This window comes from Carcharhinus amblyrhynchos, chromosome 19 (assembly GCF_965287045.1).
Source record: "Carcharhinus amblyrhynchos chromosome 19, sCarAmb.v2.hapA, whole genome shotgun sequence".
NCBI lineage: Eukaryota > Metazoa > Chordata > Chondrichthyes > Carcharhiniformes > Carcharhinidae > Carcharhinus > Carcharhinus amblyrhynchos.
The window spans coordinates 48,011,579-48,027,938 of record NC_137342.1 but is presented as its reverse complement, the minus strand read 5'-3'; the positions used below and the strand labels follow the sequence as shown (position 1 = coordinate 48,027,938).

General features: G+C 44.0%; 1 protein-coding gene across 7 annotated transcripts in view; it reads left to right on the top strand.

Annotated features, from left to right (window-relative positions):
- Nucleotides 1-16,360, top strand: part of pfkfb3 (6-phosphofructo-2-kinase/fructose-2,6-biphosphatase 3) — a 122,717-nt gene that overhangs the window by 79,231 nt on the left and 27,126 nt on the right. For 3 of the 7 annotated variants that reach the window (XM_080207726.1, XM_080207722.1, XM_080207721.1), the window contains exons 1-3: nucleotides 4,608-5,007; nucleotides 14,466-14,591; nucleotides 15,799-15,895. In XM_080207726.1, coding sequence (XP_080063852.1) covers nucleotides 4,890-5,007; nucleotides 14,466-14,591; nucleotides 15,799-15,895 — 341 coding nt within the window. In that variant the 5' untranslated portion in view covers nucleotides 4,608-4,889. The other 4 variants (XM_080207724.1, XM_080207723.1, XM_080207725.1 and 1 more) reach the window with 3 other exon arrangements.

Below are 16,360 nucleotides of genomic sequence, written 5' to 3'. Positions count from 1 at the left end.
GCAGGGACGTTTCTAGAATCCCTAGGGTGGGGAAAAAGGCCTGGGTAAGATACTCTGTCAGAGAGTCGGTGCCTGGACTCATTGAGTCTGCACTAACTCTGTGACAGAGTATCATATGATGTGGAGATGCCAGCGTTGGACTGGGGTAAGCACATTAAGAAGTCTCACAACACTAGGTTAAAGTCCAACAAGTTTACTTGGCAGCACAAGCTTTTGGAGCACTGCCCCTTCATCAGGTGAGTGGGAGTTGTGAACATTTCTTATAGAGTATCTTATCCAGGCCCTCTCCCTCACCCTATCCCTGTAATCCCACACATTTCCCCATAGCCAATCCACTTAACCTGCACATCTTTGGAGTGTGGGAGGAAACTGGAGTACCCAAAGAAAACCCATGCAGACATGGGGAGAAAGTGCAAACTCCACACTGACAGTGACCCAAGGCCAGAATTGAACCCGGGTCCCAGGCGCTGTGAGGCAGCAGTGCTAACCACCATGCCTCCCTATTTATATCTAGAGATGTAAATTGCAAAGCTGTCACTGACATCAGTAAACCATGTGCAGCATGTAGAGTGCCACTGAACATACTTGTGAGGCGTGTGCATCTGTACAACTGAGTCTGGTTAAGAAAACAGTGGAAATTCCTCCTTCCTCTCACAGCCTGTCCCAAATTCAAGGGGAAAACGGTTTAACAGAAAGGATCCTTTTGTATTGATAGCGTTTTGCATCTTCAGGGGGCCCAAAAGTGTTTCACATTGAATTAATTTCAAAGTTTCTTGACGATGGTTATACTGGGTGGTGGAGTGGGTGAAGAATCCAAATGGGTTCTGCACAGAACGAGACCATCCAGCCTGTCATCTTTGTGCAGATCTTTTTCAAGAGCAACTCATCTCATGCCAATCCCCTTTCCTCTACTTTGTAAACAAAAGGATAACATTTAAAATAATAAATAGAAAATAACAACTGAGAGTTCCAAGCTATTGGTACAAGGCCTGACTACATGGGACACCTACGCCCTTGGAGCCAAGAGACAGTTTTAATCAAAGCGATTGATGTAAATTCAGCACGGATTCAGTTACACACAATTCATTCAGTCTTGTCCCACTTATTGCTGAGGACAGCCCAGAACTCACTGAAAGATCAGAGAGCTGAAATTCTCCAATTCTGAGACTTTTTTCCCTGGAGACGTAGAGGTGATCTTATAAAGGTCCATAAATAATGAGGGGCATAGATCAGCTAGATAGTCAATATCTTTTCTCAAAGGTAGGGAAGTCTAAAACTAGAGGGCAGAGGTTTAAGATGAGAGGGGAGAGATAGAAAAGGGCCCAGAGGGGCAATTTTTCACTCAGAGGGTGGTGAGTGCCTGAAACGAGCTGCCAGAGGCAGTAATAGAGGCGGGTACAATTTTGTCTTATAAAAGACAATGGGTAAGATGGGTGTAGAGGGATAAGGGCCAAATGTGGGCGATTGGGTTGGCTTAGTGGTAAGAACTGGGTGTCATGGACAAGTTGGGCCAAAGTGCCTGTTTCCATGCTGTAAACCTCTATGACTCTGAGTCTAATAGCGTCGTAGGCTGGAATCTTCTTGGTCATTCTTGGTGCTCAGCCAAATCTCCGTTCACTGCATCTGGGCCAGAGAATCTCGCTGGCGTGAATGGCTGGAAAACTCTGGCCATGGAGCTTTACAGCATAGAAAGAGGACCATTGGCCCATCGTGTACGTGCCAGCCATTAAGCACTCCTATCTAATCTAATCCCATTTTCCAGCATTTGCCCCGTAGCCATGTATGCTATGGCATTTTCAGTGCTCATCCAAATGTTGTGAGGGTTCCCGTCTCTTACCACCCTTTCCGGCAGTGAGTTCCAGATTCCCATCACCCTGCTGAGACTTCCCAACATTGGCTGTTCAGAAAATTATGCTCACGGATTTCCATCGGTTGTGACATTTGGGTTTTTGTACCACTGAAAATCTTGGTGGAAATGGAGATTGCAAAGATATCTGGCGAGGTCTGAATGGTGGTCAGGATTGTGAATGAATCACTGTGCTTTAACTTTAGGTCACAGTATCATTGAGTCATAAAATCCCTACAGCGCAAGAGGAGGCAACTCAGCCCATCAGTTCCCCACCGACTCTTATCCAGGCCCTAGTCCTAAAATCCCATGTATTTACCCCACTAATCCCCCTAACTTATATATGTCTAGAGACACTAAGGGGTAATTTACCATGGCCAATCCACCTAATTCACACATCTGTGGCACAGTGGTTAGCACTGCTGCCTCACAGCGCCAGGGACCTGGGTTCGATTCCAACCTTGGGTTTGCACGTTCTCCCCATGTCTGTGTGGATTTCCTCCCACAGTCCAAAGATGTGCAGGATTGGTGGATTGGTTATGCTAAATTGACCTTTATTGTCCAAAGATGTGTAGGTTAAAGGGATTAGCTGTGGTAAAAGTGCAGAGTTGTGGAGATAGGGCAGGGGAGAGTGTTTGGGTAAGGCACTCTGTCAGAGTCGGTGCGGACACGATGGGCCGAATGGCCTCTTTCTGCATTGGAGAGAATCTATGACTGTGTGATCTTTGGACGGTGGAAGGAAATCAGAGTACTCCCTGCCATCCTGAATAAATGCTTGTGTATTGACCGGGAGATTAGATAAGAGAGTCATTAGGGCAGATTGTGAAACAAAGGCATCTTCACACCAAATGGTCAGAGAGATCTGAGTGTCATTTCCATTCTAGATAAGGGGGGAGAGGGGGGAATAGTAGCCCTCCTATCAATTTACTAACTCTCAGCGGGAGGTGGGTTAAGCCACAAGCTCGGCGGTCTTTGAGGTGACAGGAGCTGTGTGTGTGTGTGTGTGTGTGTGTGAGTGCCCCCCCCCGCACCCCCCCAGTCCATTGTACAGGGAGGGTCAGCGGGGAGGAGCTGGGAGCCAGCACCCGGACTCGTTGCTGCTGACTCAGTGCACGGGGAGCAAAGCTGGTCCAAAAAAATGACAAAGGATTGTGCCCGGCAGACAAATTAATTTATCCTTCTGACAGCACCAATTGATATTATATGCATCACAAGACACCGCGTTAAGAGATTGAATGCGGTGGCGCACAATGCAGATTTGGACAGATGCTATCTGCACACTTACTCACAAAGTCAGAGAGATGAGCTCAGGGCACTTTTGAGCGCAAGGTAATCCTTAAAGTAGCTGGAGCGAGTGCAGACCAGTGTTGTGTCTGTTAATAGCGACTTTGCCATCAACTCATTGAATATTTTCATAAATATTTACCTGGTGTATTCTGAGTTTAAATGGGGCGTTGCTTCGTTGATTCAATTTGGACATGTTAGTATATAAGTAATGTCACAGATAGATGTTTAAAGACAAAACACCTGGAGGGCGGTCTGGCCAGGACAGTGAGAGTAGCACTGATTTGAGTTGGACCGCAGTTCTTCAGTAGTGGGAATATTGCGAGGGATGGATTTGTACAGTGCCGGCTGAATCGTCCAGGGCTGGGTGGGAGGAGACAGAAAGGCTTTGTGTCCTGCTCGGTACGTGAGGAACGTGCTTGGGGATCCCCCCAGCCCTTATTCTGAATCCAGCTCGGCAGTCTCCACCCTCCAGCACCAGCTCCCCCCCCCCGCCCAACCCAACGACAGTCTAGACGATTGAATTACCGTTGCTATTGCAGAGCACAAAGAGAAAAAATACTTTAGACCGAAAATAGAGCGGATTAAAATATATATTAGGCTGATTTTATCTTTCAAGTGCACAATAAATCGTTCTGCCCCTGATTAAATGACCACTTTTATTTGTAAGGAAAATAATAGAATTTCTATTCATTAATGCTAACCAAAGTTAAATAAAACATTTCCAAGTGGTTGCATCAAATCGTTTTGCTCTTTATTAAATTAGAATGTATGGGGGGGGGGAATTTAGTTAAGGGCAAATCTTTATTCCCACCGCTGGTTATTGCGAATGAACAGTGAAGATAAAGAGAAAAAGGGTTGAAGTTAATTTCTATTCACTAGCACACGCCAAACTTAAGGTCGTTTGGGACAAAAGATCTTTGGCATTCTTCAGAAACACATATTTGTTACCAGTCTGCGAATTGTCAGTTTAAAGTACCTTTTACAATGAAACTGTTCCGCGTTAGGTGGAACTAAATGTAAAAGTTGATTTAAAAAATTCTTCAGAAGGATTTTTTTAATAATCGACTTGTTCTACTCAGTGAATATCTCAAAAATGCTTTCATCTGCTAAAGCTTTCTTTGCATCTTTTCCTGTGTAGTTTATTTTTCCATGTAGTTTTAGACTTTCTATAGAAAATGTCTAATATCTCTAGAAAAAAAATTGATTTTTTTTCCACTTCAGCCAGAAGGAATTCTTTAATAAAATAATTATTGATTCCTCGAAGTTTTTTTGCCACTGCTCGGTGATTGGCAAGCTGGGAAGCCAATGGCTGTGGCAAAGGGAAGAGGCCAATCAGCTGGAGGTTTTGGGGTTTTTGATGTCCTATGCTGTCTTTGCTATTGGTGGGATGTGCTGATGATGTGGTGCTGGGGTCGGTGATTGGGTTATAAGGAGCCGGCCGGAGGCTGAGTCACCCTCACGAGGTAAAGCTCTGTGCCATTTTCCCCTCCTCCCTCCCTCTTACAGTCTCTGCAGTGGCGAGTACAGTCAGGGTAACAGTCTGCATTGCGGAGCACAGACAGACAGAGACACATAGAGACACACACACAAGAGGCAGACTATCAGCGCAACCTGTAATCGTGACCATCCTGTCTGGTGAACATCCAACACAACTTGGAGGGGGAGGAAAGGGGAGAACAGACACCAGGGAAATTAATTAAACCCCCCACCCCCCCTCCTCTCTATCATCCTCCCTGAACAAGCAGCAAGCAAGACAATGCCCAGGGAACTGACGCGGAACCCTATGCAGAAAATCTGGATTCCTTACAAGGATGAACGACCGGCTTTGCTATCCCGACGTGAGTTCACTCCCAGCATACAAATCTATTCAAATGGTATGAATCCCGTGGATGAGTTTGAGACAAAACCTTCCATTCTGTCCAGCAGCCCAGTCTGGGAATGTGACTGTTTCGCACATGTTTCTCTTTATGGTCAGATTTCTCCCACTTTCTTTTTGTAGCAAACGCCGATTTGTTTTAGCAGCCTAACCGTTCTAGACTTTTTGATAGTTTTTTTTTATCTCTCGGTCGGCAGTAAGCTCTTTTATTGGAATTCACGTGATTGCTTGTGGGAAGCGCTGAGAAGCCGGGTTATTTCAGGACGGGCCGCTATCGATGCTATTATGAACAATATGCACATTATCCCTCTGATAGCCCGGAGCTAGCCACTAACAAACTTTCCCTTTCTCTGTGAATCAGCCCAGTTAATACGTTTCAATTAAGGTTGCTATTATGTCACTTCGTGTCTATATGTATATATAAACCTCAAACTCGTTCCTGGCGATTATATGTTTCGTGTACAGACCTCGACTGAAATCATTTTAAAATGACCCTCCTGCGGGAATTTAAGTGAATTTTATTTCTTCCGGAGCTGAAATACTTTGTTTTCTCTCTAGTGGCAGATGACTTTTTTCTCTTTGGGATGTGGCCCCCATATCCCGGGCTCTGACCCCCCCCCCCCCCCCCGGTGGGGTGTTGGGGGGGGACACCGGGCTCTGCTTGTGCTGGAGTTCCCGGAACACACACTCGCTGCTTTCAGTTTCAGTCTGTCTGCCTGGCGGCTCAGCCTGAGACTGGGGGAAGGGGGAGAGCTGTCGGGGGGGGGGGGGATTGGGGAACTGTCTTGTACCTTTGCTGACTCCTTTCTTCATTGCGATAGGGAGTAGCTGCATCATGCTGTCCCCCCAGTTTACCGCTTGCTACAAATTACACTGAACACATCTCTATCTAGACTAGATTGAGTGAAAGTCCAGTAGTGACCACCTCCCCCCCCGCCCCCCCCAAACCTCAGAAATAATCTGGGCTCAAAAATATCAGATTGTCTGAAAATCTTCCAACTTTATGCTGTTAAGAAGGCTAAATCTGGGAGTGTAGAATAGCTTGGGTTAATCCTGGGGGTCTGAATGAATGGGGTGGGGGAAGATGTCAGTGCTGAGTGAAGGGGGGGGAATCTCATTGCTGTGGGGGGGGGGTGGTTCTGAGTGAAGGGGTGATCTCTGGTGGGGATCTGGTGTGAAGGGAGGAAATTGGGCTGGGGGGGGGGGTGGTTAGGGGAGGCAATCTGGAACAGTGCAGTTGGAAAGGGACATGATTTCCCCCCCCCAGCTCTGAAACATGAATTGGCTGGAGTTCTGTGGGGGGGCTCCTGCAGTATTCTCTCAAATGGGGGGGGGGAGGGGGAGACAATGGGAGCAGATTTCACCCCCATCCTCTTTGCCCCTGGGGTTGGAAGCTTTGCTACAGAAATTGCCAGTTTACCAAGGGGCTCAGTTAGGCTGGGAAACTTTACAATGACATGACAAGTGGATTGAGACGTTGGCTGTCACCATGGCAACACAAAACTTCAGCTGACAGTGGAGGGCTGCTGAATAGAAACAAACCCATCCCAACAGTCTGTTCCTCCATTTGGGCTGAAGGTTGCTTAGAATCGGGGTGAGCGTGAGCGAGGGAAAGACTTGCATTTATGTAGCACCTCTCTTGACCTCAGGACCAACCAGGGCCTCTGAGGACCTTTGTTTTGTAGTGTAGTCAGTGTTGTTAAATGTTGGGATTAAGGGGCAAATTGCGACATTAGTTTGAAGCTGATCTGTTTTCTGAGTAAGGCTGACATTGCATTAGGTGATCCTGCTTTGCAGCAGTAGCTAAAGTGGTGGCAGCTAAACACATGTCATTGTGTGGAACTGTAAGCAATACACTGCTATAAAATCTCACCCAATGTGTTTCCCTGACACATGTCAGTTTGTGCAGCCGATATTAGGGCTTTCCTTCAGTCCCTCTGCCATGAACTGAGCCCTGTGCCTCCATGCTGATGAATGATGTAGCATTCCAGTGCTCATCTGTAGTGAGCTTTACAAACATGTTGCAGTCTCAAACAGTTGCTACAGTCAGAGAATCTCTGTGGGGACCACTTGCCCCCTTTTCTTGTGATCTTGACACATCAGAGCTGTAGCTCATTTATATCCATAAAGCATCAAATCCGTGCAAAATCAGTTGCTCCCTCCTTTCATTAGTTTTGCCTGTCTGGTGCCCACCGTTCATATTGTGAAGCGGTCGTTATTTGCAGTCCTATTTATTCACTGGCAGCAACTTTTTCCATGAAATGTCACCTGTTTATGAATTTCGTTAACATTTTAGTGAGAAAGAAATTGCAATTTTTTTTGATGTCACTGAACTCATGAAACCATACATTCCCTACAGTGCAGAAGGAGGCCATTTGGCCAATCGAGCCTGTACAGCTATAATCCTACTCAGTCCTATCTCTGTAACCCCATATATTTATCCTGTTAACTTCCCTGATACTAAGGGGCAATTTAGCATGGCCAATCAACCTAACCCACACATCTTTGGAGTGTGGGAGAAAACTGGAGCACCCGGAGGAAAGCCACGGAGAGAACATGCAAACTCCACGCAGTCACCTGAGGCCAGAATTGAACCCATTTTCCTGGTGTTGAGGCAGCTGGACAAACCACTGCCACCCAAAACTGTTATTCCCAGAGGATTGTTGGACTATGTATTTAAGACCAACATTTTGGAAAGGACAAACATTAAGTATTGTACACTGCAGGGATTCCTGACAGAAAGGTGGATAGTGAGGACCATTCTGTGTTTAGTGTAACGTTCCAACATGCTCCTCATCCTTGTTCATTACTCCTCGGAACGTCCCGACCTTCAACTGCTTTGATCCATGGCTTGTCGTACTGTTTCTGTAGGATGCCTCTTGTCATTCTTCCAAAGATGTGGGGGTTAGGTTGTTTTGCCACGGTAAATTGCCTGCCGCCTAGTGTCAGGGGGCCTAGCAGGGTAAATACGGGGATAGGGACGGGGTGGAAATATGGTCAGTGCAGATTCGATGGACCGAATGGCAGCCTCCTGCACTGTAGGGATTCTATGATCCCACCATGCTTGCGTGCTCAAGCCAATTCATCTCTGCTTGTATGGGGGCCAGTCTCAGCCCCACCGGTTGAAGTTGTGCCAATGGTTTCTGTATAGTTACAGTAACAGTTGAAGCTGATAGAAATAGAATATCCCCGTATAGATCCTGCAGTCCCTTGATCCGATCTAATACCGACCTTGGAAGTTTGTGTGTGATGTGGTTAGATCCTTTGAGTGCAGTTAAGGCTCATGCTCCCTTTCCTGCATTGCTGATTTTTTTTTTCCCCTTTTTTTTAAGTTTCATCTTCCCTTTCCTAAGCACTTAGAGGTGTGGCTTTGCAGATGGAAGGATATTTTCTCAGCTTACTGAGTTGGAAGGTCAATTAAGTGTTTATTTTGTCTGCTTAAACTAGTTGAGTGCCGTTTGAACTAATTCGGTCATTATTACCATGTGACTCACGCTCAGTGTCCTAATGGAATATCTACACTCTATGTAGACTGCTGCACCTTCGCTTTCCTTGGAATGATCCCAGACAGTTACAGGCTGACTTGTAATGTTGATACTACACACTCGCACATTTTAGTTTGTAGCTTTGGTGTTAATATAGTCTGTTAACTCTGGAATTCCCAAATCTGTGAATTAGCCTCTGAAAGGCACAGTTGTCGCCAAGTGATGAGATGGCACAGATGCAGAGTGTGTCCATCCCAGTCCCTCTAATAGTGTTATCCCCCCCCAGTCTGAGCGAGGGGTCCCTGCGTTCAATCTCTTTTCGACAGCCTCTCCATACAATGTATTTATGCAAGGAATCGAACCTCAGCTAGTTCAAGCACAGCCAAGACTATAATCCCAATTGACCTCAAGGTAAAACCCTGTTGTGACACAGACTCAAAGGACTGATGCAGTTTCCTGGCCAGGCTCCTGAGGGATAAAGCTCAACAGCTTCTCTGTTGCCTTTTGTGTGTTGTGAGCATATACTGTGTTTGCAGGTTGCATTATAGCCCATAGCTCCTGTCTTGTAGGTAAAGAATAAGGTAACTCATCAGTGCTTTTTCTTGAGTAGACCAGAGGATCCAGTTGTAGTTGAGTAGAGTTGCAGTCACTTTTACAGTTTAAAATAATTTAGTGAGTGCTTTAAACGTGTCAGCAATTTTTATTGACAAATCTTGTGAACTGTTGCTTTTCCTTAACCCTTCACACTGGATTCTAGAGCTGTTTGACCTGGGAACTTCCAATTTACTTGAAGTACTGGAAATGTCAGGAGTAGAGCTCAAGTGCAGTTAACTGATGTTTTGTGCTTAGGGGTCCTTGCCATTATTATATTCAAGCTCTTTGCAATATCCTGGTGGAACTCTTGCATACTTGTACCTATTAAAACACTGAACAGGAAGGACAAAAGCAAAGCTGGCTCACCCACCCTGCCTCGTGCTGTTGGGATGCAACTTGTGCACGTTTATGAGCCCCGACCATACCCACCCACACCACAGACCTGGTCAAGGATGGAATTGGCACTGGCGTGTTTGGTGCCGTTAAACTTCCTCCCTGCCCTCCCAAAAGTGATTAAACAAAATCCAGGACATTAATGGCTGGGAGGTGCATCCTCCAATACCCCACTTTCCTTCTCATTTGTAGTGATGCCAGCTGCAGTTGGGAACTTGTTGGATGGATGGGCCATGCTAAATTGGCCCTTAGTGTCCAAAGATATGTAGGTTTGGGGGTTGGGGGGGGGGGGAGGGAAATTAGTGGGGTAAGTAGGTGGGGTTACAACGATAGAGGTTTAAAACAGAGATTTTTGATTAATAAGGGGATCGGGGATTATGAGGATGTGAAAAATATCAGCCATGATTGAATGATGGAGCAGACTTGATGGGCCACGTGGCCTAATCCTGCTCCTATGCCTTATGGATAGGGACTGCGTAGGATGCCTTGTCGGAGAGCTGGTGCAGACCTGATGGGCTGAATGTCCTGCTACACTCTAGGGATTCTATGATCTCCCCCTTGAATATCTGCAATGAAGCAGTATTCTTTGCAATGGCTGAGAATTGGTGACATTTGTCACTGTCTCCCTGTGAATTAAGTGACTGCTAACACTGCAGTCTGGTCTTGGAATGGTGCCACCCGGCTGCTATTTGGTGGCATAGCTTGCGTTTGATTTAACAGTATCATAAATCTGTCTCTCATTCTTAATGATTAAAACAGACCAGAAATTCAGCTTCAGTTTGGAATGGGCATAATAGTTTAGTGGATATCAATATTGGGAAAATACAGAGAAATGGAAAAGGAATGGGGGAGTCTAGATTGATCTTTAAAAGAATCAGTGTTGACTTGACGGGCTGAATGGCCTCCTGTGTTGCAATATTTATGATTCCATAAGTATTAACTGGAACAATTGGATAATTTTGAAAAATGGGGTTGGCCTATCTCTTTCAATTACATGCCTTTGTAGAGTGGCTGGGTTATGAAGAGAGACATGGGTGTTTCAAGATTGCACCCCCTGTCCTAACTTGGAATGTTTTTCAGTGAAGAAACTTATAATAAACTTGGTCTTCATGTAAAAGGAGCCGAAATAATAATGCATCCTTGTAAATGGGGGAGCAAAAGATCAACTCTGGAAATATGATGACTGAGAGAGCTACAGTTTACAAATGTATCCTAGAACCAGCTTACTTGTGGGTTACTAGAACCAAAATCCTGTTTACTGTGGAAAGGAAACCCTTGTGTAAGGAATGGTCTCTGAATGACTATCTCTATCCATTTTTTATAGAGGCGCACACAGCTTTCCTTGTCCTTATACTTTGAAACCTGTTTTGTTTATTGAGTTCACAGAGTCCACCGAAGCAATATTTGATATCTGCCTTATGTTTTTAACATTTTTGGAATTGGCCACTGTACTATTTTTAATTCTAATTCTATAATCAGGAATATAATGACCATTTAATACCCCTCCCTTTAGTGGAAATTTGAGATGTGACAAAATTAATTATTCAGTTATTAATATCTGAAATGCTCTTAAGTTAACCATTTTGTTTTTGAATACAGTTGTAATTTTCTGCTTAGGTTGTGGCTTGATTTCCCCAGAGAATATTGGGTCATTGTAACAGACCAGATGGGTCCTATTGTAATGCACATCGAATAGAATCCATTTATGTTGAAGGTCATATGAATGCTCTCTTGACCTGATTTTATAAGTTAAAAGCATTCTAACATCTTAAATGTACAGATACAATGGGAGATGAACTGTGGATGGATTCCAAGAAAGATGGCACCTTTAAACCTTCCTGGGCACACTTTGCCTGTTAAATCTAAATGACAGAGGTTGCCCCGTGTTGTCTGGTAGTTGTGTTCTCCCCTGTTCACGCCTTGGTCAGAAGATTTTGAATTTTGGGTACGTAGTATCCATTGAGCTTCCAATGGATCTTGGTTTGTATTCTGGAAGCAGTGCATCAAACACCAACTAAATTATGGATGCATCACACACATTGACTGCAAGACTTGAGCAACATTTATGGACTTGATCTCCAGAATTATGCATGATGAGTTACACAGTGTATCAATAAATAAACTAGTCCCAAGTTTTCTGGTTAATGTGTCCCAGAACTACTTTTCCTATTTCTGTGGACTATGCTTGAGAAAATGCATCAAATTTATTTGCCTACTCCTGTAGTCACAGTATTTTGGTGCTGAAGGCATGCTATATGTGGGTAAAAATAATAAATGTTGGAAAACAAAGTGCCGGAAAGATCTTATCAAATCTGGCAGCATCTGTGGAGAGAGAATAGAGCCAACGTTTCAAGTCTGGGTGACCCAAGTGAAACATTGGTTCTATTCTCTCTCCACAGATGCTGTCAGACCTGCTGAGATTTTCCAATATTTTCTGCTATGTGTGGGTGTGTTATACACAAACATCCTAGATGGCACAAAAATGTTCTCATTATTGCCAGCTGGGCTTTAGAGACTGTAAAATCCTTCTCACTCGGGTGCAACTTCAGACATCCACTTATTTTGGCTTCCAGTTGTGTTGCCTGGCTAACTTTCCTTTTAATTCCAATGGGGTTGCCAGTGTGGGTCGAGGAAGTTCTCCCTCTGCATACCATCATTTTATAATTGGTTCAATCCTTAATATTACAAGGCCTGCCACTAGTCTTTCTACTGGTTAACTTTATGCATCGCTGCAGATTGCTGCCGTCACCTGGGGGAGTGTGCTCCATTGTAGAGCCTGGCAAGGCCAGGCAACTTGATTGATACCAGTCTCCATAAGACATTGGGCTTGATTTAACTCGAGTTCATGAGGCTATAAATGTGTTAAAATCGGACCATTTGTGCCTGATTTAATCTCCTCCTTCTCTGAGGTAACGCAAAAGTCATGTAAAAGCTGATGGTGTTTGCCCAGATATAATATCCGTGTTGCCCTGGATACAAGGACATTTTCATATGTTTGATAATTCTCTTAAATCCAAAGTAGCAACAGATAGTTTACAATACAGTTTAGTTCCTGTGGGTTTGGTGGGCATTGCTTTTATTTTTGGATTATTCAAACCGTGAATGAAACTTGAGGATTTGGCTGAGTGTGTTCCTTGCAGTTTAAATCAATTATACTCCCCAGAATAGATTGATTCCACGTTAACTAGCCTCATTCTTTCAGTGAGGGAAGTGTACACCTCCATTCAGGGGTAAATAGTGAAGCCATTGTCTGCCTCTTTCTGGGGGGGTTGGCAATGCTGTCATTGTTAATTCCAGTTGTGTTGCCTCCAACATTTATTATAATTAAACTTGAATAACATTGAAATATTCACTGGAGGCCAGCACATTTTTAAAAGATCAATATTGTGATCTGTAAATCAGCCCTGGGGGCTTTGCAATTTTAAGTCTTGTGATTTAACAAAGTTGAGGCAGTACATCTGTTGACATGTAATGCATTCACTAATAATCTGCTAAATGTTTTTGGGTGTGTAATAAGTTGCAACCCCCCTCCCATCCGCAATGAAAGAAGTTCAACTCCCTATTTAACTTCTAATTCCTGCATTTCTTTTGTGTGGAAAACCAGTAAAGAATAGCTGTTTATTTGGATGTAAGTTGAAAGTATTTTGATCGATCGAAAACCTTTGTTTTCAGGACTGCAGCTGATCAGCAGATTTAAAGACTCTTGCATGCAGTATTTGTTTGGAAAGCTGATGGCTGTTACCACTAGCTGTTTCTATCGATTTTTTTTTTTTGGCTCCCTGTGCTCTATTTTAAATACTTCTACCTGTATTGTGTACCGACAATAGATCGGTATCAGGAGATTGAGGCACTGTTAGATTTTGTGTTGTCTTGGTTCATAAGATATCGGATCAGAATTAGGCCATTCGGCCCATTGAGTTTGCTCTGCCATTCGATTATGGTTGATACACTCCTCATCCCTGTTTTTCTGCTTTCTCCCCATAACCCTTCAACTCATTAAAAATCTGTCTAACTCCTCCTTAACTTTACTCACTGTCCTGGCATCCACTGCACTTTGGGGTAGTGAATTCCACAGATTCACAACCCTTTGGGAGAAATAGTTTCTCCTCAACTGTTTTAAATTTGCTACCCTTTATGCTAAGACTATGACCTCTAGTCCCAGACTGCCTCACAAGAGGAAGAATCCGCTCCATGTCTTCTTTATCCATACCTTTTATCATCTTGGACACTTCAATTTGATCACCTCCTCATTCTTCTGAATTCCAGAGAGCCTAAACTGTTCAATCTCTCTTCATTCGACAAACCCCTCATCTCTGGAATCAATCTAGTGAACCTCCACTGAACTGCCTCAAATAAGGGGGCCAAAACTGTGCACAATACGCCAGGTGCAGTCTCACCAATGCCTTGTACAGTTGCGATGTGGAGATGCCAGCACAGTAAGAAGTCTCTCAACACCAGGTTAAAGTCCAACAGGTTTATTTGAAGTGGCTTGTGCTACCAAATAAACCTGTTGGACTTATAACCAGGTGTTGTGAGATTTCTCATTGTATAGTTGCAACAGTACTTCCTTCCTTTTATATTCTATTCCTTTAGCTGATCTTTATTTTGTTTGAAACTTAAACAGGAGATGCAATCGAGACACTCTCTTGTTTTTGACAGCAAAAATTTGAGTCTATTGGATCAAAATGAATCAGCTCATAGAGTTTAATTGATGGGAGTTTGTTTCCCTCTTTACTCACTACTCCTCCCTGCAGGCACCTTTTTCACTGGCTGACTGTGGTTCATTGCAAGCACGATGCAAGCACGATACAAGAACGTGTTACATGTGCTGCTACATACCTGGAAATGATTAACTTGAATACTATGTGGGAGAAAATTGCATGACTCATTTCTGGTGAGAAGTGAATTTGGCACTCATTGTGCAATTAAGTTTCACGCCTACATTTCTTAACGCATTTTTATTTTTTTCCTCTCTTTTGAATAGCATCTGTCCCACACCTCACCAACTCCCCAACTGTGATTGTGATGGTGGGATTGCCAGCGCGGGGAAAGACCTACATTGCTAAGAAGCTGACTCGCTACCTCAATTGGATTGGAGCCCCAACTAAAGGCAAGTATACCACCCAGCAAAGCACGATTGAAGTTGGGGGCTGGTGCCTGAGCATTGAATTACACAATTGAATTGTCATAAGACTAATGATAGTCATTTGGATTCTCCTTATTGAGCAGTCACGTTGTCATAAGGAACTGCTGAGAGGTTATGGTAATTGAGGTATGCAGCATTCATTCATTGCATGACTATATTGTTAGAACTTCCAGGTAACCCTCTACACATGTAGTGGGGAGAGATTAAAGAAAGTATTTCATTTCAAGAAAGATCTTATTTTAAATATCTTCAGTGGTAATGTTGGGATGATTGGTACAGGCTAATGGAGCAGGTTATCTGTTTGTACTCCACACATCATCGCTTAATCCAAAATTTCTAACCCCCGTTTAAAACAATGTAACCTGGGAAGTGCTAGATATATCACTGAGTGAATAGGACCACAAGTTGTGGGGAGAAAGCAGGATTAGGCTATTGAGTTGGATGATCAGCCATGATTGTGTTAAACACGGAGCAGGCTTGAAGGGCCAAAAATGGCCTCCTCCTGCTCCTATCTTCTATGTTCAATGGATGCAGAAATTGTTGTGATGATTCAAGTGGGAAGAGATTAGGAGCACCAAAAGAGGCACATCCAAGTCCGTCAGGTGGTGCCCAGAGCGCGGGAAGAATTTGATGCTGGAAAGTAACTACTGAACTCAAGCTGACTTTGTGCACCTGAACTACGAGTCATAGAGATATACAACAAAGAAACAGACTATTCAGCCCATTGCGTCTGTGCCAGTTAAAGACAAACCACCCAACTATTCTAATCCCATTTTCCAGTACTTGGTCCATAGCCTTGTATGCCTTGGCATCACAGGAGCACATTTAAATACTCCTTAAATGTTATAAGGGACTCTGCCTCCACCACCCTTTCAGGCAGCAAGTTGCAGGATCTCTCAACACCCTGAAGGATTTTTTTTCACCCAATTTCCTCTCTTGCACCTTACTTAAATTTAAATCTATGCTCCTGGTCATTGATCTCTCCACCAAGGAGAAGAAGTTTCTTCCTGCCTACTCTAAGTCCCTCATAACCTTATTTCCATCATGTCATATTTGTTGACCTTGTGATTAGCAATGAGGTGTGTACAGAATACAGATTGAAAAAGCAGCTATCGAATCTTCAATTCTCCTGTGCAATGTGCCACACTAATAACTCTCTTTCCCCATTTAGTCTTTAATGTTGGAGAGTATCGCCGAGAGGCTGTAAAATGGTACCGATCTTATGACTTTTTTCGCCATGACAATGAAGATGCAATGAAGATTAGAAAGTGAGTAGCTTTGGTGCTTGTATCCTGACTCTTCAAACTACAATGCTTGTATGTATGTTAATTTCTCTAGTACTGTTATTATACAATAATGGCCATAGCTCTACCTCCTCACCGCCACAGAATCGGAGTGGGCAGGGGTCCAACAATGGAAAACTCCATTGATCTCGGGCGGGAATTTCCAGTCTCACTCGAGTGAGGTCATAAAACCCTGTCCAATGTATCAAATGTTTTAAATTTTGATGATGTTGGAAAGCTTTGTTAAAAATATGAACTGTGGCACAGGGGGTTAGCACTGCTGCCTCAGTGCCAGGAACCTGAGTTTGATTCCTGGCTTGGGTCACTGTCTGCACAGAGTCTGCATGCTCTCCCCATCTCCATGTGGGTTTCCTCCGGGTGCTCTGGTTTCCTCCCACAGCCCGAAAGACGAGCTAGTAAGATGCATTGGCTATGTTAAACTTGCCCTCT